Consider the following 23531-nt stretch of genomic DNA (forward strand, 5'->3'; position numbering starts at 1 on the left):
AAAATATTATCATCAAACTATAGTTAAAGTACCAATCTTGTTTTATCCGACCTTCACAAATGAAACCTATTTCAAAGACAGAGGTGTTACGTATTGCAATGTCACCAGTTGTGATGGTGTTGTCAGTAGTCTGAGTTGATCCTGAGATGATTAACTGTTTGAGTTGTTTGAACACTGATCTCTTGTGTTGCCACAGTTCACCATGTATCACCATGTATGTAAACGTTCTGAAGAGGGAGAAGGTCGTCCTCTCCGAGCAAGCTTGGGGATTGTTGAGATCTCCATATCAAGTGAATACTTAAAACGAAAGTTAATTATAATCAAATATGATCAATCATATTCTTGTATAAACCCATAATGAAAATGCTTCTTGATGGGTTTTAAATATGTATGTACGATACGATACGATACGATATTACTTTATTGTCAGATCAAGTCTGAAATTTGACTTGCGTCACAGCAGCTCCATGTCCAACATCAACAGACAAATATGCATACACAAATACATGAAACACAAACATGTAACATAACAGCACAATCAGTGAGAGAAAAACATGCTCAAAGAGCCTTCAGCGTGCATTTGGTCTGGGATTTAGCTCTGTATTTACTGTGAGGACTGACTGATGCACAAAGGAGTGTTTCAGTCTGACTTTATTGAATGGTGGGACCCTGTATCTCCGATTAGATGGTAGCAGTTCATATTCACTGTTTCAGAGCATGGTTTGGGTCGGAGATGATGTTGTTGGACAGCCTCACTAGGTTGTTATGATAGGCTGAGTCATAGAGTCTCTGACAGGGTTGACCAACAATCTTTGAGCAGATCTTTAACAGGTGGAGTAGTTTTGATTTTAACGCTGCTGACAGACATTTGCACCAGGTAGTATTGCAGTACTGTAGAATGGACATGATCACAGATGTAAAGAACAACAGAAGAATTTCTCTGCTCGCCCCAAAAGACCTAAGACGGCGGAGAAAATAAATTCTTTGTTTTGTCCTTTTGCACAGATAATCAATGTGATCCTTCCATGACAGCAGATGGTCAATAATTACACCCAGGTATTTGTATGAAACTCCCTGCTTGATCTCATCTGTATGGATGACAATGGGGACTTTATGGGAGTCAGATGATGGTGAGCCAAAAATGATTTCCTCAGTTTTCTTGGTGTTGATCTCAAGAGCATTGTTATCAGTCCACTCGACCACCTGATGTATGCTTACAATTGTATCTGTTGCTGTTATGACAACTTTGCGTTTTGAAAAGAGGGTGTTGAGATCTCCATATCAAGTGAATAATTAAAACGAAAGTTAGTTATAATCAAATATAATTAATTATATTCTTGTATAACTAACCCACAATGAAAATGCTTCATATTTGAGGTTTTTCTATATTTACAGTATAAACAAAACACAAGTGGTTTGTTAAATTGAGCGTGAGGCCTATAATGGTTATGGGTGTCACTGATAAGGGAGATGGCAGTTTTCTTCCCTCTCTTCCTACAGCGGTGCACATGCAGGGGGGCTCCTGACTAAAGGAGAAACACATTGAGGCCCCAAAAAGGCGGTTATGTCATAGCCGAGAATAATATTTTGCAAGTCCAGAGCAGGGGTCATGTCCTTTTTACACAAACATGGAAAGGTGTGTCTTATGACATAGCCATAGAATATGTCTGGTCATGTCCAGTACATCAGAGGCCATGCCCAGTTTCCACAAATATGGGTATGGAGGAGGTGTCTTTAGGTTTTTATATCCTGTTGTTGGGCATAAAGACACTGGTGGAGAGGGAGCAAGCTGAGAGAGGGGGGGGGGTTCCCCTGGTATACTCTCTCCCGGTAAAAGCTCTGTCCCTCAGAGCTGGGTTTTTGCTCTCTGTAAGGTTCTCTCAAACTTGGTAAATATCTCTCGATTTTCTTTGTTGAAAGATGAGTGAATTTCTTTGTGAATTGTGGAATGAATTGATGTTTGTTGAATGTTAGTACCCTGCCACCTGTGAGGACAGGTCCTCCGAATTCATGCAGGACTAGTTGAAGTATACGAATGTCAAAATGAGAAAATGAACTGTTTTGGTGAATGAAAAGTTGAATGTGCTTTTTATTATCACCGGTCATTTATGAGGAAATGCCTCTAAATTCTATCGGGAGATTTTAAATGTCACAACTGAATTGGGCAGTTGAAGTTACAAATGATGGTAATAAATGTAAAACTGTGAATTACATTTTCATATTAGAACATGATCACAGCATGATAGGTTTAGTATGGTTATGGTTATAATGTTGTAGAGAGAGAAGGTAAAAACCCTGTATTAGTTTGAACCTATTTTTCTTCAAATAAACTGATCCCACCTGTTGGATTGGGAGAACTTAAAAGACATCTGTGCTCTCCTCTCCTGCTTCAAAGGTACGACTGCACCCTGCCACACTCACACTTAGGTAGGGCCACACCTCATTTACTGATATCAAAATCCTTCGGGATCGCTTAAACAGATTTAAGAGAGTTGTCTGAATTGAAACAGCAGTTAATTGAACCTGGTTCTTCGGGGAGTTAATAGAGGTGAGATCTTGCTGACGTTGGTGGATCTGAGCCAAGCAGTAAACTTACATAGACTCAATAACTTCGGTTAGGTCAATTAGTAGGTCAGAGTAATTTCCCGGAATAAATTATCAGCCCTCCCGACTCTTACAGTATTAATGGATTACATTGAACAGGATTAGGAAAACAGACTCTATTCCCCTACTGCTCTCTCCTCTGTAAACTGTACTGTTCTAATACTTTAAGTGTGAATCTACACACCTACTGCCTGAATCTGCTTCATGGTTTTCACTTTCTTTGGTTCATTTGTTGTTTTCATTTCAGCAGGTGAACCTGTATGTTCATAACATAGTGTGTGTGAGCTTAACTGTGTGTTTCATTGTTGTGTACTGAATATGCTGAATGAAAGGCAGGTTTTCCCATAAATCCCTGAAAATGTGATCCTAAATATTTCGGTTCCTTCTTTTCTAAGGTCACATTCTTCTGTTGTCTTGCATAATACACTTCAGTAAAAAACATCTCATTGATATTTATTTTCTCTTCTTTTCATTTGAACTGCTTTTGATATTGAGGTTTTCCAAAAGTAACAGAAAGTAATCAGGTTACATTACTTTTATATTTTGATACTCAGATCAAGTTACTCATTACATTTCTTATTCACGTAACTGACCCTCCAACCCTCTCTACAGCAACCACTGTGTTTAACTGTCAGTCTGCTGGTGGTGGGTTTCTCTTTCAGGTGTGACAGTGGGCAGAGTGCTGGATCTGCAGAAGAGAATCATCGGAGGTCACACATGCTATCAATCAATCAATGTTTATTTATATAGCCCAATATCACAAATGTTACATTTGTCTCAGTGGACTTCACAGTGTGTACAGAATATCAGTATGACAATATGACACCCTCTGTCCTTAGACCCTCTGTCCTTAGACCCTCACATCGTACAAGGAAACACTTCCGGAGAAAACCCACAGTTTAAAGGGAACATGGGAGAAACCTCAGGGAGAGCAACAGAGGAGGGATCCCTCTCCCAGGACGGACAGACGTGCAATAGATGCCGTGTGTAAATTGAAAAGATAATACATTTGCAACATAGGTAGACCAAATGTTTGGAAATGCATGTGTGTATAATAGGAAGATGAATCCACGAGGATATCCATCCAGGACCTATGATCCAGGACCACAGCCACGACTCAAGATCCAGGGCTCGCGATCCAGGACACAGGACCGCAGGATCATCCATGACTCCGGATCTCGGCGTATATAGACACCAAAAAGAAATTCATTTGGGGAAGCTGGGTTAATCGGAACATGAGAGTACACAGGTATAGACAGAGAGAAGGAAGAAGTAAGATGTAAGTAATTCTTCCCAAAGGTCAAGGAATACCATGATCATAACACCAGAGGGAGCTCCACAAATCATGTGAAACCCAGATTTGGCACAAAAAAGGGGGAATACACGTTTCGCAATTATGCCACATCAAGGTGGAACGCTCTTCCCACAACTGTAAAGGAAAGTAAAACTATACTTACCTTCCAAACCTCTCTTAAAGAGCACCTTCGGGGGAGAGCATTGCAAAACTGGCCCCGGTAATGGTACAAATCTCAACCTGTCGTTCAATGGACAGCTTCCCCCCCCCCATCTATGTATATACTCGCATTTTAGACTCTGTTACTAACAGTATATCTGTAGACTTGGTATGTCTTAAATGTCCGGTTAGGATGTCAGTGTTTCCCACAGATCTGAAATATACTTGGGCGGGTGGTGGCAGCGGGGGGGGGGGGGTGCGCAAAAAAAGTTTTCATTTTGTATAATCATTTTGCGTAAAGATGGCACTCAAGGGCACACTAGTGGTGGTGTTCCTGGCGGGATTTGAACTCACAGCCTTCCGATCTTAAGCACACCTCACTATCCATTAGATCAATCACTACCCTCTCAAATGGAAATATGTGTTTACATAAATGGTGACCACACCGTTTGAGACCCACTGAGAACTTAGACTAAGTTAACTATCTAAACACTCAGAGAGTCCTTAACCTCACCTGAGCTGAGGTTATCCCGAGCTTGAATGACACACAGAGACCAATCAAGGGCTTTGATTTATGATCTCTATGACAGTGGCCATGTTGGCAGGCCACATCATGTAGACCAGAGGTGCCCAGTACGTCAGACCGCGGGGGCAATGCTGGTAGATCGCGAGTCATTCATAAAAAAAAAAATCCTGTTCCGTTAAAATAGACAAAACAGGTTTTGATCCCTCCTCCCTTGGCCTCCCTGCCACTTAATTCAGGAGTTTACTTGATTGACAGAAAAAGCGACCTATCGCTTTCCAGTCTGTTAACCCAGAATGCAAAGCGACACAAAATCAGTCAAGTGCCGGGAAAACTCAAATTAAGTTAAAGAGACAAACAAGAGACAAACAACCAAATGAGTGCGGGACCGAGCAAGAAGCTAAAGACAAACCACTTCCACCCAGAATGGGAGGAAGAATATTTGTTTGTGATGTCACATTCAAAGGTTATTTGCCTTATTTGTAAAGCAAGCGTCGCTCTGCCAAAGAAAGGTAACGTGGAGAGGCATTATCGGAGTGTTCACAAGGCATATGACAGCGACTTCCCTCCGAGTAGCGAGTTGAGAAAGAGAAAGGTCATGTATTATTGCTACACAAACATTATCTCGCAGTCTTAGTGTCGCCAACTCGTTTCTAACATGCAAAAAGACAAACAAATGTCGGTGTATTTTCGATCTTTCCAATCGAGACGAGATCTCTCTCCCCCGTCTGTGCGCGAGGGGGTTGGGCAGTTTACACACACGCGGCTGCTACATATGGAGGACGGAACATGACTTAAGTATAAATAAATAAATGTATGAAGAAATACAGGAATAAATACGTAAATAAATAAATAAATACAGGAATAAATAAATACAGGAATAAATAAATGACGAAATAAATACAGAAATAAATAAATGTTGAAATTAATACACAAATAAATAAATAAAAGAATAAATGCATAAATAAATATGGAAATAAATACATCAATGTATAAATAAATAAATAAAAGTCGAAAATAAAACAGAACACACGTTATTATATATCTTTCATTTATTTCTACATTTACGCGACATACATTTATTTATTTATGTATTTATGTCTCCGTATGCTAATGAGGTGGGCGGTCCTAACCTCAGTCTGAAGCAGGATTCGCCAATTGTTGGAGCCAGGCAGAAGCAATAGATTCGTGGCAAGTCACATCTGTACATTCTGTGTACATTGTCGGCAACTCGCTAATAATGGCTTCGGCTGGAAGGGCGCTGGCAGACCTTCTGCGGGATGCGGCTAACCAGCTTGAAAACTGTAAGTGACTCATGTTTTGGTCTAGTGTAAGACTGATATGACAATGTAAAAAAACTGATCTGTGTGTTAAAATGCCAATGTACAGTTTTGTACCCAATGTGGCGCTATGTTATGTTTTGTGCAGCACCAAGGACCGCTAACGCGCCAGTTTCGTGTCCTCCTCCTCATCCGTTACATAACGGGACTCCCAGACACCCAGTGGACGGTAGGTCTTTGCATCAAATTATTTGTAATGCAAATCCGATCAGTTTACTAAGTTTATATCGCCAATGACAAGTTATTTGATTCAGTTTCTGTCCACCAGCTTGAAGGGATCATTATATTTATAGTGTGTGATGCTAACGCTAACCAACATTTCCCCCCTGGATTCTCGTTGAATCATTATTTCCTTGCACTCAATATTGCTTATCTTCTTAACTTGATCCTAGCCGAAGTTTCAAGACTGTTTGGCCCCTACATGGGAGGGAGGAGGACGGCAGGGCGGCAAACCCTTTCTGGTCCTGCACACCTGCATTCTTATACCCATTTATTCTGTTGCCTTGAGGACAAGAATGCAGCCTTAGTCCCCAACCGATACGCCAAAGAAAGACTCGCTGCTGCTGGCTTTGGTGAAAAACGGCTCACATTTAAAGGTCTGTCAGTCATTAGAATGACGATTATCAATCGCTCTTTCCTTTTCTGTCTATTTTTTATGGTAAATGTACATTTGTGATATATAAATATATTGAGTTACCCTTACAATCATAACATTATCTTTATGTTAGATCTCTTATGTGTATCATCTATTTCTAGGCAGCCATACAGATTCAAATGAATTCCTCGAATTCTTGATGGATGCCTATCCAAAACTGCGGAACGGTGGCGGTTTCGAGTTGCTAAAAATATCTGGCACTACGAGAAGTCGCCACTTGATTGTGATCCCCTGTCCCAATGAGGGTTACTATGTCAGATATTTGAAGGACCCTCAGACCCAGATTGGCCATTCTACGGTTTTCATTAGACCAATGCAAAGAACCCTGAATTTGGACCCTGTAAGTTCCTCACTTCTATAGTGGTGTCACAATATTAAAGTGGAATCTGTGACTTACAGTAACATAATTGTTCGCTTGTGATGTAGTTTAAAACTATTTTGTTTACAGGCATGTCGATCAGAAGGCGACAACGTGTTAATTGGACCAAATCAGAAATGTGTCATCTGTGGAGAGGAGTTCCCCTTTTCCAGAATCAAGGATCACAGCAATAACTGCACGAGGTATTACTCTCTACAGAACTAAACATCACATTCGCCAGGCACACTGCAACTGCATGTGTAGACACACAATAACCAATAAGCATAAGGCTGTGGGATGCTGCAAATGGATGTAAAATATTTTGACATATCAGCACATCTGAGGTTTTATAATTATGGGGCCAGATATTAGTACTTTTTGTTCCAACAATCCCTCTGTAACACCATATTCTGCTGTCCTCTATAATACATTTAAATATGAAAGATATACATTCTGGATGTTGGTTTTGAGGAAAAGTAACATTTGGTTTACTTTTCATTCTATGTATATGCCCATCTTTTTCTAGAGTGTGATATGTAATGTAAAGTATACTAGACCAAATAACAGAAATAACCTCTTTTTACACTAGACCATCACAGAGCAGCGGTGAGGTACAGATTGAGTTGACAACTGAAAGGGCCTCCGGAAGTCAAGTTAGATTTGAAAGCACGTTCACAGGAGCACAGGGAAATGAGACAACAAGGGCCAGGAACACAAGACACTCGGTGCCACCTCAGGAAATGTTGCCTTCTCCTGAGGTAGTTGACATCGATCCCACTGAGGAAAGTGGCTTCTCTGGTGTGTAACATCCTTTATTAAGTACATCATGTATTGCAATAAGTTGTTGCTCTCTACATTTCACTTGATCCAATATTAATTTGGAAACCTTTTAAACTATTTTTAGATTGGAGAATAGCGCCAGATCCCACAGAGGCAGCAAAGATGTTTAAAGAAGACATTTTAAGCCAGCATGCAACTGGAAAATCCTTGTGTCTTACTATGGATCTTGGAGACAGTGCAGCGGAAAGGGAAAGAGCAGTCCTTACTTTTTATAAGAAGGCAAATGTTGAGTGGGCTTGCCCCTTGACATGCACACTTAAGGGTAATTCGGTTACAAACAAAATCCAAGATAAAAAAATGAACAAACCATATTTTCGTTAAACTGATGTCTGTAGTGTGTGTTTACATTTTTAAGGAGATCCAGCCATTGGTGATGGTGTGACTCGGCATTTCTTTGCAACCATCATGTCAAAACTTCAGGCTGGTTTTGAGATGAAGTTTGGTAAGTAAATATTTACTATGGCTGATCGCTGGGTCTCAGCCACTAAGTTATGTGTGTTTTTGTACCAGTTCCAGGCTGAACACAGATCTGTCCCTTAACCCCAGAAAACAAAACGTATTCCTAAAACCTGATGTGATTGTAGCTGCTGTGAACATGTAGGTTTCTACAGGATCAACCAGTATCCAGTGGCGGTTTGATCATTCCTTTACTAATGCTTTGTGATAGTTGAATATCTATGTCCTTTACTTTACTATCAATTTACTTTGACTGTTTTCCTATATTTGCAGTGCCTGGAGGAACTCTTCTTTTTGAAGGAGAACAAGATCATCTGATTCCCTCCACTTCTCATCTCCTTTTGGAGAGTGACTTCTTTGTTGTTGCTGGCCGAATGATTGGACATTCATTCCTCCATGATGGGCCATGCCTAGGTGGACTGAGCCCAGCTGTCCTGCATGTGCTCTTTGGTGGATCCCCAGAAGAAGCCACAATAGATATTAAGGACTGTGTTGACCTTGATATCCGTGAGACAATCAAGTTGGTATGTTCAATGTTTTTCTAACCTATTTTATTATTCAACCTTTGGATATTATTTATTTAGCTGATCTACTTTCAGATACTGTTAACATCAAGTGGCTACACTTTGCACCAGCAGGAGTTACTGAAGCATTATAAAACACCATGCACTGATATATTAAATATCATTAGAACACTTACAGATGTCCTCCTATAAGATGTTTTTTGACAAAACATAGCTTTTACAGGTTACCAACTAACATGCTGATTATAAGTTAAACTTCTTATGTTGTATCAAAGTTGAATGTTTATACAAGTATTGAGAAATTAACGATTCTTATCAAATTCATTCTACTTGCCATTATTAGCTGGAGGGAACAGCAGAGTTATCATCAGAAGAAAAAAAGCTCATCAATGAGTTGGCACTGTCCTGGGATTTGCCTCTAGTCACATGTGACAACAGGAGATGGCTATTTGATAAACTGATCCTCCATGCTGTGAGTATTCTTAACAGGTCATATGAATCAGACTGACTAATCAGAGTTGAAGTTTTGAAGTAGGACCTCATTTTGGCATATCACATTTGAGCTTTTTTGTTAAATACATATTTGGATGTTAATAGTGTATTAAAACATGCTTATTGGGCTATTAGATCAATCAGGCTGCTTTGCTTTTCTACTGTGATGCAAATATTGTGCAGGTCCTTGGAAGAACCTCCAGACAAGTCAAGCAGTTACGAAGGGGTTTAAAAGAGACACTGATCTGGCCTCTGCTGACGGAGAGGAAAGACACGATTCCCCTTCTCTTTCCAAGAGCATCTGATTTGCAGTGCACACCACGGGTAAGTGATCTCATGCTGCTCAGTCAAATCCTTCCTCCTAACTCACAGGAGTTAGAAATTGGGTTTATTTACTACTCTCAGACCTACATTGCTTTAAGTTTATTAAAACAAACATTCACCTACGCAAACATATTTTGAAATGAAATGATGCTACTTGCTGCTTAAAAGGAGCTAAACCAATAGAACAACTGTATCTTTAGACTACTCTGCTGCTACACAGCAAAACCTGCAGTTTCTTGTATGTTCTGTTTATTATTGTGCTTTCACTGGGCTCCTTTCAAAACGAAATCTGTCAGATGGTGTTGGAGAAGATAAACTGGCCCACACAGGATGAGGATGAAGACAGTGAAGTCTCTTTGGAGGATTCCTGTAGGCTCACAGGATTCCTGCGCACATTTATTGAGATGGGTAAAACAACGTCTTCAAGCTTTGTTTACTGAAAGTTTGTAATTATTATAACGAAAGCTGCGCTTCCTCTGTTTTTATCTTTAAAGCTACAGTAACAATCCAAGGCGTAATTTAAGTAACATTATTGTTATTTAACTATTAACTGAAAGCAATTATAATAAAATGAATTTATTCTCTGTTTTATAAAGCATCTCCCGTTATCCTTGGGAAACTTGTGCAGTTCTGGATAGGATGGAATGTGCTTCCTAGACATGGCCTGGATGTGACCGTGGTGGAGAGCAACTTCCCCAGCTCTTCCACATGCTTTCACCAGCTGAAACTTCCAGGACATTACAAAGAGTACTGTATGTTTGAAAGGGACATTCTTGCTGCTATTTGGAGCACTGAAACTGGGTTCGGGATGGTCTGAAGAGACGGACACACCTTAGTACTAGATTTGTTGTCTTTTGTTTGGCCGGCCAAAAATGTATGTTTTCAGAGAGGAAAAAAAAACTCAGTTAATGCCTATACTCCGGCCAGTTTGTGTAACACTGAAAATATATAAAGATAAACATGCTTTCCTTGTTATTGCACATAACAAAGAAAGCATGTTTATCTTTATATATTTTCAAAGTTTTAAATTGATATTCGTTACAAAATGTTCATTAACTGTAACAAATGTATATTTCTTGATGCATTACAGTAAGTGTTGATTCACAACAAGCATATGTTCAGTGCAACACATGTTTCAAATGACTACTGAACGTAACTTCATTACCATCTAATTTTTATTGTATTAAAATCGAAATATACTGAATCTTGGTACCAGCGTCTTCATGTAACTCAGTCAAATATTGTCACCTAATCGTCCTAGTCGAAACTTTAAAAGACTACATTTCCCACAGCAACAGACTTTTGATACACACACACATTTACTGTAGCATTTCAGTCAATAAGCCCACAGTTTGTACATAGACATTCCACACATTGGACAGAGGGCCATCAGGGTCTGGAAGTCTTTCCACTTCCTGGTCAGTCAGTGAACGTTGCAGCTGAACTTCAGGAACCATAACATGAGGCAGGCGATGAGCACATGGTCCAGTCCAGTCAACTCCAAACTCAATGTCAACCTGCAATTGCAAGAGCTAAAGTTAGAGTCAACCAAAATCAAAGTTTTAATATATTTGTCAGTTAATTCATTTTATATAACCGTTTTGTATCATCTCCTGGAATTCCTGATTAATGTCTCATGAACAGCTGACATCAATCAAATCATTAGAGAGCAGAAAGCCCTGATGTATCATTATCTTCCTTAACCGCTTGTTCTGGTTGATCACAGCATTTTAGGAATACCTCATAGAAGTGTTTAAAGTGCCGATGATATGCAGAATAAAATAATTCCATCACATTCAGTTTCCTCGACAACAGGCCACTATTTGTTACATTGTGAAACTATACTCACTTGTATTATTTGTTTTAAACAGTTTGTGTAATGACAGAAAAAGTGGGTATTAGTGTTAACATGGTCCCATGTAGGAAAGTAAAGTCAAAGTCAAAATAAAACTATTGAATACAATCAAACCTGTATATGTTCCTGCTGGGCCTCACGCTCATGGCGAGTCCACAGTTGCAGTGGGGACCGGTTTCCCTCAGTGCTTAGTCGGTGGCAGTTCCAGCCTTGCTGGAAAAACTGCAGGTGCTTCTGTATGTGGGGCACAAAGCACCAGTGCAGAGCATAGAGATGCACTTCACAGTCAGGATTGAGAAGGCCTTCTCTCTCTAGGTTGAAAAACATTGTGTAGAAGAGATCCAGCACTCCTACATAAACGTCTCTCCAGAGCCTTTCTATCCTTTTGAGGAAAAAGGAAGGAAAATATTTAGTCTGCTCAGTGAACAAAAAAAAAAAACTTACAAATATCACCTTTCACCTACCATAAATGGTAAGTAAATTTAGAATTGAATTACATTAATTAGAAGCTAAGTATTAACATTTTTGCCGATTTCAATAGGAAAATGTTCCTGATTAAGTGGCAAGTGCACAATAATGCCTCTGGAAAAAAGCTGGAAATTGGATTTAGCAAAAATAATTTTGCTTGAGCAAAGTTCATCAAACTTGGGTGAGGTTTTTATACTGTAAGCTTTGTTGAAACTGGATCAGGAAATATATCAGCTGAACATACTATGGATGTATAAAAAAAGACGGACTAATGCCATATTTATGCCACATTAACTGTTGTTGTTCAATATTAATGTAAGGTTCTCTTGACTGGAAAATACATTCAAAATCCAAGTTCCAACAGTAATTTGCCCGGTCATGCAACGTGCTGGGACTTCCACTAAATAGATGTTTGAAAAATATTGTTATCCTTCTTGTCAAATTATACAGTTGGTGTCATAATTATAGTGTTTGTATTATAGAAATATAACTTTTTTAGTTCTATGGTTTTATCTCACAGAGGAAGACGAACAAAAATACAATTAATAATAGCTAAAGACATATAGTTGACATTGCAATCTTTACCAAGGACTTAATTTGATAAAAGTTTGACTTGAAGTTTAAGGTACCTTTGATTATGGACACTCCTGCCAGCAATGTGTGAATTCCTGTTCTCTCCTCGGTTTGCCACCATGTAGCGTGCAACGTCAACATTTTCTCCACCTTTATCTGACCTCACACGTGATGGCACACCGTAGACATTGGCGGCTTCCAAAAAGCTTCTTAAAACTGTTGCTGCCCGATTGTTGGTGGCAGCACTCAAGTACACGATGAGACGACTAAAGCCGTCAATACCACCATGCACAACAAAACGCCACCTAAAGGGATATGTATAGGCACACATTAAGGTCAATCCACTAATGTATGTACAGACATTTACACATTTTAAAAGGTGCCTTATCCTACTAAAAGTTATAATTACAAAACATAAATCATCTTAATTTTGATAGTAAAAGTAATTTGCATGCAGAGGAATTTGGTGCAATTAATCATTTGATACATTTCATTTATATTTCTTCTTGCAGTGTTTTAACTTGTTTTTATGTCTACAGAATATTGTATGTTGCATTGTTAGAGGAGACTGAGACTTCAGATTTTCATAACCAACCAATAAAAAAAGCTATCATGCATATGACAATATAGCCTTTGAATCTTGAAGTCTGGTTTGCATTGAAGCTGATTGATTATAAGAACACTTTAGATGGTCCCATCTTTTGTAACTGTAGTGAAGTGGATGTTTGAGCAATGCTTGAGTGTTAATGATTATACTATACCTAATCAGTTTGTGATTTCCGTCGATGTGCCATAAACTGTTCGGTGCTGGTACAAAGTACTTCCTACGCCTTCTTGGGTTCAGCTGCAGAGTGCGAATCAAGACTCCACCTGGATCAACACGCCGCATGGATTCCTGGACACGCTGTCCTGTTATATTCGGGGAAATGCAGAGATATGGTGTACTGCAAGTAACATAATGAAAAGTAAAGCATTCCTAAATATGCCAGAATAATGTGATTCATTATCAAGTAGTAAAAAAAAAACACTGCATGGAGGATTATTATAATAATAACAATCCCTTACTTTGTATGCGTATCCCTCGTGCATTCAGGTACCCCACCATCATTTTGTATCCAGAGTTGGGATGATGCTGTAGAATTTGGGTAACAGTTTCATCCAAACTGTTGTCATCTAACAGAGTTAATAGATCTTGGACCCTGATCATCAAAAATAACGAAACAATAGTAAGTCACAATAAACAATAGTCACCTTTTGCACTGTACAATCAAAACACATCAGAATGAGTGTGTTGCTCTGTACTAACCTGCATTGAAAGATGTAGGTGTCATCTGAAACAAATGAGCTGGTCTCTTAAACCTCATTACTATTATTAGGCCTACATCATGTCTGAGGTAATGGTACCTTTGCTTTGTGTACAAAGCATGTTTGTATCTTTGCCCCGACACATGTCTATCTGATGTATTGGTTTCAACATATAAATGGCCTATTACCATTTTAATAAATATGTAAACAAGTAGGCTAATTTGGATGGAGAAAATGTAGGCTAATGAAACGTTATCATTACAAAACACAAGTTAATGCGTCTAACAAATGTGTACACTGATATAGCCTACGCCAAAACAATAAAAGTAAGGAAATCCAGACAAAAAACGTGAAAGAATGCGGATTAAACCTACCGTATCCCGTTCTGTGTCATCCTCCGACGAATTGTTCTTTCGCACACCCCGAACACCTGCGCGATGTCCCCAGCGGTGTGGCCCCAACGAAGATGTGCTTCAATAACGTTTAGGGGCAACATGTAAGATGGACGCCCAAGGGTCGCCTCCTCTGTTTCCGAGAGGATTTCAAGTTGGCGGGCAACCTCTTGAAGACTCTCAAACACAGCTGGGTTAACATCCACATCCATGTCGAGCTGAGCCAAGTCCTCTATACATCGTTCCACACGAAACTGGACATAGTCTTTTGGTTCTCCATTCTCTAAATGGTCCGCTAATGATCGTAAATGATCTCCAATGGCTCTTAAATCAATATCCATAAATAAACCTTACAACTGTGGATAAACCATGGATGTATAAAGATAAGGGCTAAACAGTAAAGCTCCTGCATTCGAATCAGCGCGGTTATCCAGGCGTTAGTAGTAGAGCCCTCTGCCAGAAATGATCACACACTCCTGTAACCAATCCTGCTTCAGACTGAGGTTAGGACCGCCCACCTCATTAGCATACGGACACATAAATACATAAATAAATAAATGTATGTCGCGTAAATGTAGAAATAAATGAAAGATATATAATAACGTGTGTTCTGTTTTATTTTCGACTTTTATTTATTTATTTATACATTGATGTATTTATTTCCATATTTATTTATGCATTTATTTATGCATTTATTCTTTTATTTATTTATTTGTGTATTCATTTCAACATTTATTTATTTCTGTATTTATTTCGTCAATTATTTATTCCTGTATTTATTTATTCCTGTATTTATTTATTTATTTACGTATTTATTTATTTATTCCTGTATTTCTTCATACATTTATTTATTTATACTTAAGTCATGTTCCGTCCTCCATAGCTACATGCAGCAACACACGGAGGAGATGGCGGAGAGAAGCCTCCAAGGTGTGGTTAAATGTTACCCGCCTCGAGGTGGACAATGCTCCTTGCCAAGAGAGTTCAGCATGTGAGGGCGGTAACACGAGCAATGTGTCAAACATTTAGCAAAAGCGCTCCACATCCAGACGGATGAATGCACCGGGTTCAACTGTCTTTCTAGCAGCTCTGTAGCCCCCCCATCCACGAGTAACGTTTCCACGTCAGGTGTTATGCTAGCAGCAACACACGCAGTTAACTCAATGATTCAAACATGGGTTAATGATTAGAGGAAACTGAGTTACTCTTTATTTTGTTAAAGTTTCAGCTATTCTGTTCACAGTTCTGTCATCAGATTATTTAATACGATTTGTTAAAACATTGTTGTTTCTTTTGATGTGAAATATTATTGATTTAATTTAAATAAAAAGCAATGTTAGTTTTGTTCACAATTTGTTAATTTAATAATATATGTATTTTTGAATCAAGTATTCATCTTTACTGTCTTCATTGTTAGTTTCCACATGCCTAAAACAACCTCAAGCTAAATCTAAAAGTTGATGGCTAAATAAGAGCGTTTGAGAAATTGTGCAAGGCATACAGTAATAGTCCGAATAGTCGATTAGTCGTTTCATTAATCGATAGATTAATCGATTATCAAATTAGTCGTTTGTTGCAGCCCTATTATCCCATGTATAAATAAAACGTGTTATTCAGCAACCCTTGCAATTTGGGATTTTATTTTTGGTTGGTAGACCTCGGTGAGCTGGTCATTTCAAAAGTAGCTCACCAGCCCAAAAAGTGTGGGCACCCCTGATGTAGACAGCCAGTCACCCTGTGTGAGGCAGGCCACTTAACGAGGCGAGATCAGAGCAAGGGAGCGAGGGATCATTGTCCACAAGTTAATCGATCGCAGATGGCGTCGTGGTCACGGACGAATAAAAATACAAAAATACAAAAAAAACTTATAAAAAAATAAATAAAAAAAATGGGTCGCGAAATATACTTGGGCGGCCGTTAATATACCTGGGCGGCCCGCCCAAGTATAGTCTATGTGTGGGAAACCCTGGATGTATTAGAACGAAATCGAAAATGAAAATTGTAAATAAGCCATCTGTATGTCAAATATGTCTTATATGTCTTAAATGATATGATGAATTGGAAATGGGGGACCCTGATGTAAACAAGACGAAAGTCTTTCTCTGGTCTGCATCCCCTTAACAATTGTATGTTTTGAGCTGTACTGTACTGTACCCAATATACAAGCTGTTAATACACTTTTCAATCAATCAATCAATCAATGTCCCCCGACAAACTAAGCCTATATCAGCAAAACTAGGGGCTGAATCTAATCAGCCCTAACTATAAGCTTTATCAAAAAGGAAGTTCTTAAGCGCACTTGTTACGCCCCTGATAAAAGGGAAGAATTTTGACAAGAGTCAAAGTTAGGTTTCCTTCTCCGGTACTTTACTCGAGTGAGTCAACAAATGCAACACCTTTCAATAGCACATACAACTTGGCTATTAACACTGTATTTCAATCATGAAACTTCTTAATTACCACAATATCATTGATAAGATTATATAATTGACAACATAACAGAACCCTCACAGAATAATTTAACTAAAATATAAAGACAACATATTACATATAACTGTGTGCATACACAATACACAAGATGGCGGCAAATGCGCGCTATGCAGTGTTTGTTCATGTAACCATGTAGACGTTACTACACACATTCTCAGCTATCACACACATCAGCCTAAACTGATAAAACGAAATAATAACACACTCAATATTTCACACAACCGTTTTAAAACACTCCTTACACATGTTATGTTATAGTTTGGCCCAATTTGCTATGTTTTCTACATACCTGATAAAAGGGAAGAATTTTGACAAGAGTCAAAGTTAGGTTTCATTCTCCGGTACTTTACTCGAGTGAGGAAAGTACCGCGAAACCCCCCAGATATGTGGGCGGAGACAAGAGCAATCGATCTCCGTCTCCCAGATCAAGGCCATCTAGTCGATCACAGTTTAACAGATCACACGTCTCCAAAACAAACACAAACAAGCGCAGACAGAATACCTTCTCATCCTTTCCAATCATCCTACAATTAAACTACATTAACAAAGGTCAAAGGTAACAGTTAAAATACTGTCAATGTTACAAAAACAATCTATTACACACTCTTAAAAATGGATAGGGTGTCTGCCGCCCGAACACAAACTGGAAGCTGATTCCACAAATGTGGAGCTTGATAAGAAAAGGCTCTGGCTCCCATTGTACTTTTAGAGACTCTAGGAACAACCAACAACCCTGCATTCTTGGAACGCAATGCCCTAATAGGACAGTAGGGTATAATGAGTTCTTTAAGGTAAGATGGCGCCTGCCCATTAAGGGCTTTGTAGGCGAGAAGAATAATTTTAAATTCTATCCTGTGTTCTATAGGGAGCCAGTGTAAGGCAGCCAGAACAGGAGTAATGTGGTCCCTTTTCCTAACTCTGGTTAGTACACGAGCTGCAGCATTTTGAATCAGTTGAAGCGACTTGACTGACTTCTTGGTACACCCTGATAATAAAGAGTTACAATAATCCAGCCTTGAAGTAACAAATGCATGGACTAGTTTCTCTGCATCGTTTTGACTATTGAGAATGGTGATATACACAGTGATAGATGTTAAAGACTAACGTTTATAATACATACATTTGTATTGATTTTACGATATTTTCATAGTTCATACAATCATACGTATCGGGATCATTGGTATTAATGTGGACCGGAGGGAGAGGGTGACGAGCATAAGTTTCACTTTCCTTTTTTATTTCAATTCCAACTTTGGTCATGAAGAATATGTTTCTCTGTTGTCCACGTTCATAAAGCATAAAGCAACAGCATCAGAGCACAGAGTCTCTGGATGAGTTTACAGTAGTCCCTCCTTCTTATTAAACATCCATGTTGTAGTCCATTGTATAGAAAACTGTAGTTTCCATGGTTACCCCACAGCAGCAGACACACATTCATGACGTCCGCTGGCGCATCATAAACACGTCGGATAGTAAAAGTGCAGTCGGATTCTCTAAAGTACCGCAGTCTCTTCTCCTAAGTCCTTTTGAATTCTCCTATCCACTATCCCTTAACCTTGTGACCTTTCACTCAGAGGTCAAGGAATAGACGATAGGGTTAGAACTTAGGAGCTGATTTTTGGATTATCGGAACGCAACCTTTGTATCTTTCCCTAAGGTGTTTCCTCTATCTGTGTAATAATACTGTGCTACCAGCAGAATGCGCTGTTGTAATTTCCAGCTCTATCCACTAGGGATAGCTGTTAAAAAACGAACCTCTATTTAACAAGTAGCAGCTTATTTTCCTTAAAAAAATCTTTAAAATGGGAAGAAAATTACAATATGGTTAAACAATACAGCACAAAACCGCCAAAACACATTTGCAAACAAGAATACTTAAAAAATCAGCCTATACACTGTTGCCTGGTTAAATACTTCAAAACTCAGTTTGGAGTTTTAGAAAATACAACAATCCTTCCCTTCAATATCCAAAACCTGATTTAGCCTTCTAGTTCCAACTGTGACAAGAAGTATGATTCGTTCTTCACAAGATGGAGGTCAGGAAACCTCATTGGAGTGAAACCAGCTGCATAAGAACAAACAAAGGAGTGCTTTGAATTTGAATTTCACGAAATGGCGATTGCCCTGTGTTTGTTTGTCAATATGTGGTGAAAACAAGATGGCAACTGATTTTCCAAAACCCCAACCTGAAGAACAAAGGGATTTGAAAATAAACCACTTGGCTCTCACAGGGTTGTTTAAATAATGGCGGGGTGATCTTTACTGTAACAAAAGGAACCACTGTTGAGGTATGTTGTAATCTAGAAAGTACAACACAAACCAACACTGTAGTTTAAGATAATAACATTTCTATGTGTTTTACAATAAAAAATGGGCCTTCTACTCTTTGCGCTATAGGCCTTAAACCGAATTACATAATATTTGACTTAGAGTCACTATGCTATAATGGGACAAAGTAAGACGCTATCCAAACACAATCAGGAGAATATCGTCTATCTAACGCACGAATGTCGCATTTCTCGTCGTAATCCACACGCAATGTCCGGTTGGAAATATAATAGAATAAACACTGATAAAGCCTTAAACTTTATTCAGGCCTATTACAAGGACTTTTTTAGAACAGCCTTAAACTGCTGCTAGACAAACACTCACTTCAATTTCCTCAGCCTTAAACTGACTCGCGATGTCTCCTTTATTCTAACAGCCTTAAACTGTTTAATGACCTTAAATCATTTACGTTATAGGCCTTAAAACCTAAAAACGTAAAAAGAGACACCTCCTTGAAGTATGAGAAGTATGATCAGCCTTAAACTGAGTACACACACAATAATAAAAAACACACACAAATTAATAACATGCAGGGTTAAATGTAAGAAAAATAAGACATTTGAACTCACCGTGCTTGTGACAAAGCAATGCCACGAGGTATAGAATTCTTATTGTTATACATTTGGTTGTTTTAACATTAATTTAGGCAGTCTTTCTCAGGAGTCCAACTTACCAGACAGACACACACTCCTATTGTTCACTATGTAATCTATTGAAGATTTTGAATAAACAGGTACTTCTTTACCTTTCTGTATGGGCCCGAGTGTATGTCTGCCAGCATTGTTCAAACTCCTTTGAAAACTGCAACTGCTCTCCCGGTGGCGACGAGATCACGTCAGGGTCACCAATTGTTATGCTGTGTTCGTTATTCTCGCGTCCAGGAGAGAAGCTTTAAAAGGAGAGAAGCTTTAAAAGGAGACTAAATGGAGTCTCTGAGAAGATTCAAATGGTACTTTAATTAAATGGCGCGGTAATGTTATGTTGAGTGTTTGTTGATTGTTATACCTGCCTCAGGACTTCAGATGAAAATGAGCTATGAGCTCAAATCTGGCATAAATCATCTCTTTTCTGAGATTAATTTATGTGTATTAGGGGTGTAACGGTATCCGTATTCGTCCCGTACCGTCACGGTTCGGAGGTCACGGTTCGGCACACGCAGTCACACGACGAATACGCCTTTTTTTATGAGTGGGAAAAAAGTGTCATTCAGGGCAGTATCCACTACACTATATATAATTCAGGGGGTGGTATTGCACCTATGTTGCAAATGTATTATCTTTTCAATGTACACACGGCATCTATTGCACGTCTGTCCGTCCTGGGAGAGGGATCCCTCCTCTGTTGCTCTCCCTGAGGTTTCTCCCATTTTTCCCTTTAAACTGTGGGTTTTCTTCGGAAGTTTTTCCTTGTACGATGTGAGGGTCTAAGGACAGAGGGTGTCGTATTGTCATACTGATATTTTGTACAAACTGTAAAGTCCACTGAGACAAATGTAACATTTGTGATATTGGGCTATATAAATAAACATTGATTGATTGATTGATTGAAAAGCTGTTTGCCAGCCGCCCTTAACCTGTTAAACCCCGAGCCTGTTTTTCAGGTTTCAGGCTCGAAAATGACATTCCCAGAACAAATGACTATAACTTCACTTCTAAAAGGTTTATATGAATAATTGTTGTTATCAAAGCAAGGTTACATCTGTGAGTTGGATGTAGAAGTGTCAGAATCAATATAGATTTTTCTGTGTCAGAGTAAATTCAGATGGAACATAGCAAAAAAATGTAAATTCCTGTCTCCACCTAAATAAAACTCATTACTTATAGTGAAGACCAACCTTGAATGATGGCTTAGTAGCCTAAAAGCTTTAGGAATCCAAAGTATAACATATAATAAGTACCCTGTATCAAGATTGAGGCAAAACAAGTGACATTTGTCCTTTTTAGAGAGGTTTATGAAAATAAAGTCCAGGCGGAATAAGCTTTGGGCACATTTGGGCACATTTGGTTCCATCAGTGCCATTTGACCTTTTTCAGGTACCAGACTATACAAATCATTGTCTTACATTGAATCATCACTATAGGTATTAATTTTACCCAAAACAAAACAAAAAAATATATTTTTGTGTGAGTAAGTGTGTGTACTAGGTGTGTGTAAGTGTAGGTGTGTGTGTGTGTGTGTAAGTGTAGCTGTGTGGGTATGTGTAGGTGTGTGTAGCTGTGTGGGTATCAGGGTGGGAATTTCACGACGGCCACGACGGCCATGGCCGTCGTTGCCCCGCACTTTGGCCGTGATGCCCTGTGAAAAAAAATGCAATTCACGGCCAAAGTGGCCTTTGTGCCCCTGTCAAAAGTTCCAGTGTAAACAACGCTAGTGAAGTCATACTAGTGCGCGCAGTAGGATAGTCCCGTGCCTGTGGATCAGAGCGATTGCTCTGCTGTGATTGTTCCGTCAGACATGCCGTGTAAACAATGCTAGTAAAGTCATATTAGTGCGCGCAGTAGGATAGTCCCGTGTCTGTGGATCAGAGCGATTGCTCTGCTGTGATTGTTCCGTCAGAAATGCCTGTAGGGGCCCGACAGCCTCCTCCTCAGCCGCGGGAGCAAGACAAGCACAGGTAAGCAAGCGGACCAAGCTGTTTTGATATGATTTAACTGAAGTATGTGGTAGTATTTGAAAGGACTTAACATTTACGTGTTTATAGAAAGTACTATTGATAGGTAATTACCATTGTATTAGCCTATTTAAAGTCGACTCGTTACATTTTGTCATGAAAACTAGCGATAGCTAGCTAGTTTTGATAGCGCTAACGTCTTCCCTTCAAGGGGTCTACATCTAGTGTTGCTTCTACAAGCTAGCAGATAGCTGTCACCTTTGAATCTAGTATTTTTCTTGCTAAGCGGTTTTGATATAATACATGACTGACTTATGTGGTTTATGGCTGAACTTAACGTATACCTTTAAGAAACACTATTGCTATTCAGCCATTTGTAAAACGACTGGTGTTGACGTTAGTGCTACACTTTTCAGTCATGTTGATTGACCAGCGTAATTTAACCAAACGGCCTTTGTGCCCTGTCATGTGGCCTTTGTGCCCTTAAAAAAAATGTGAATGGGAAGGCCAAATGGCCTTGCCCCTAAAAAGATGAAATTCCAAGCCTGGTGGGTATGTGTACTGTAGGTGTGTATGTGTAAGTGTAGCTGTGTGTGTATGTAACTGTACCAACGCACTATACAATAAAACTACACTGTAGGTCATTGTGTGTAGGTGTACTTGCACAATAAAAAAACCCGGAAACATAGGTAACATTTGACTCCAACTGGGGCAGATTTATTTCAAACATTTTACCAACACACTATAGGCATGTAAAAACAAACATTTTACCAATGTACTATACAATAAAAACACACTGTAGGTTTGTAAAAACAACACATATTTTACCAACACACTATACAATAAAATCACACTAGGTATATAAAAACAACAAGTATTTTTTTTTAAATAAACACTCGCAAAACGTTATACCTACCTGAACTTTATACCTACCTGAATGTTCCAGTATTTAGGTCGTGCCACTCCCTGAAACAGTTCTTTTTGACAGTGAAGCACAGAGGGACCTGGCACTTCCTGCAGTACACAGGTGTCTTCACCCTATTGAGTCCAGCATCTAGGCACCTCCTGCAGTTCTTCCTGACCTTTGTGGTATCTTCCCCATAATACTCGGACATGCATGTGAGTGGTGGAGGAGGGGGTGGGGGTGGTGGAGGTGCAGGGCCTTCAGCAGGGCCTTCAGCAAACTCCAACAATTCTGCAGCAAGCTGCTCCCTGAAAGTCTTCTGGGTGTGTGGCTTTGTCCTGCTGGGGTCACTCCTCATCTAACAAATGTGGAAAAACAAATAGATTAGATTAATTAACTGGCTTATACTTATAGGATAATATTAGACTATAAATGAATAATATTACACCAAATAAATAAGTAAACACATGTATTCACTGGCCATTCATTTAGAAAATGTAACTCCAAAAAGACAAGTAACACTATTTAGCATTTTGCCTAATCATTCCTGTAGCTTCTTGGCTAAGCAAGCACTGTGACGCAGTTGCACCAAACACATAAGTAATATATAAAAACAGAGAGATTACATACCTTTCCCGTGGTGGAAGTTCAACATCCGAGTCACTACTGTCCGGATCCAGGTCTGGCTGGAGGAGATCTTCATCATCCGACGAAGAGTCATCTGGTATGAGCTATCGTCAGCTAGCATCTCTAGCACCTGCTCGCCTCGGTGGTGAAGCTCTCCCTTCTGGCTGCGTAATGCGTAATGGAGCCGGAGCGGGAGTAGTTTATACTATGCAGGATCATATCTTTGAAACCCATTGGTCGATTTGGGTGATTGACACCTTTTCTGAACCGTTAGAGCCAATAGAATCGAGTGACAGTTAGTAAGTCCCGCTAAACATTTACGTCAAGTAGAGAGAGGTTTGCGTAAACAGCACGTGAGACAGCATTAGCTCGGGACTGCGAAACTTTATACCTACTCTGCTGCCATGAA

General features: G+C 39.3%; 2 protein-coding genes across 3 annotated transcripts; one reads left to right on the forward strand and one right to left on the reverse strand.

The window, feature by feature from the left end:
• The first annotated feature begins 6047 nt into the window (after window positions 1-6047).
• On the forward strand, window positions 6048-10492 carry LOC117563165. The gene is made up of 12 exons (XM_034241344.1): window positions 6048-6089; window positions 6313-6516; window positions 6677-6915; window positions 7024-7136; window positions 7523-7731; window positions 7838-8035; window positions 8129-8215; window positions 8503-8753; window positions 9097-9225; window positions 9429-9569; window positions 9866-9977; window positions 10166-10492. The coding sequence occupies exons 2-12, from the start codon at window positions 6342-6344 to the stop codon at window positions 10384-10386; spliced, it is 1875 nt and encodes a 624-aa protein (XP_034097235.1). The 5' UTR covers window positions 6048-6089; window positions 6313-6341; the 3' UTR covers window positions 10387-10492.
• Window positions 10493-10722: 230 nt separating this feature from the next.
• On the reverse strand, window positions 10723-14618 carry LOC117563166. Of its 2 annotated transcripts, none has more exons than XM_034241345.1 (6): window positions 14145-14618; window positions 13531-13664; window positions 13227-13374; window positions 12522-12770; window positions 11539-11806; window positions 10723-11086 (listed from the first exon to the last, which is right to left on the reverse strand). In XM_034241345.1, the coding sequence occupies exons 1-6, from the start codon at window positions 14501-14503 to the stop codon at window positions 10889-10891; spliced, it is 1356 nt and encodes a 451-aa protein (XP_034097236.1). In that variant the 5' UTR covers window positions 14504-14618; the 3' UTR covers window positions 10723-10888. The 2 variants fall into 2 exon arrangements, with proteins under 2 accessions (XP_034097236.1, XP_034097237.1); XM_034241346.1 differs by having other exon boundaries at window positions 10867-11086; window positions 11565-11806.
• Between the last annotated feature and the right edge of the window lie 8913 nt (window positions 14619-23531).

This window comes from Gymnodraco acuticeps, unplaced genomic scaffold (genome assembly GCF_902827175.1).
Source record: "Gymnodraco acuticeps unplaced genomic scaffold, fGymAcu1.1, whole genome shotgun sequence".
Lineage (NCBI taxonomy): Eukaryota > Metazoa > Chordata > Actinopteri > Perciformes > Bathydraconidae > Gymnodraco > Gymnodraco acuticeps.

Excerpts from the sequence above, each read along its gene's own strand:
- LOC117563165 (XM_034241344.1), top strand. The coding sequence starts at position 6,342 with ATGGGAGGGAGGAGGACGGCAGGGCGGCAAACCCTTTCTGGTCCTGCA. Across the intron at positions 6,916-7,023 it reads GAACCCTGAATTTGGACCCT|GCATGTCGATCAGAAGGCGA; the intron begins GTAAGTTCCTCA and ends TTTTGTTTACAG. Across the intron at positions 8,754-9,096 it reads TCCGTGAGACAATCAAGTTG|CTGGAGGGAACAGCAGAGTT; the intron begins GTATGTTCAATG and ends TGCCATTATTAG.
- LOC117563166 (XM_034241345.1), bottom strand. The coding sequence starts at position 14,503 with ATGGATATTGATTTAAGAGCCATTGGAGATCATTTACGATCATTAGCG. Across the intron at positions 13,375-13,530 it reads ACGAGGGATACGCATACAAA|GACAGCGTGTCCAGGAATCC; the intron begins GTAAGGGATTGT and ends CGAATATAACAG. Across the intron at positions 12,771-13,226 it reads GGAAATCACAAACTGATTAG|GTGGCGTTTTGTTGTGCATG; the intron begins GTATAGTATAAT and ends ATATCCCTTTAG.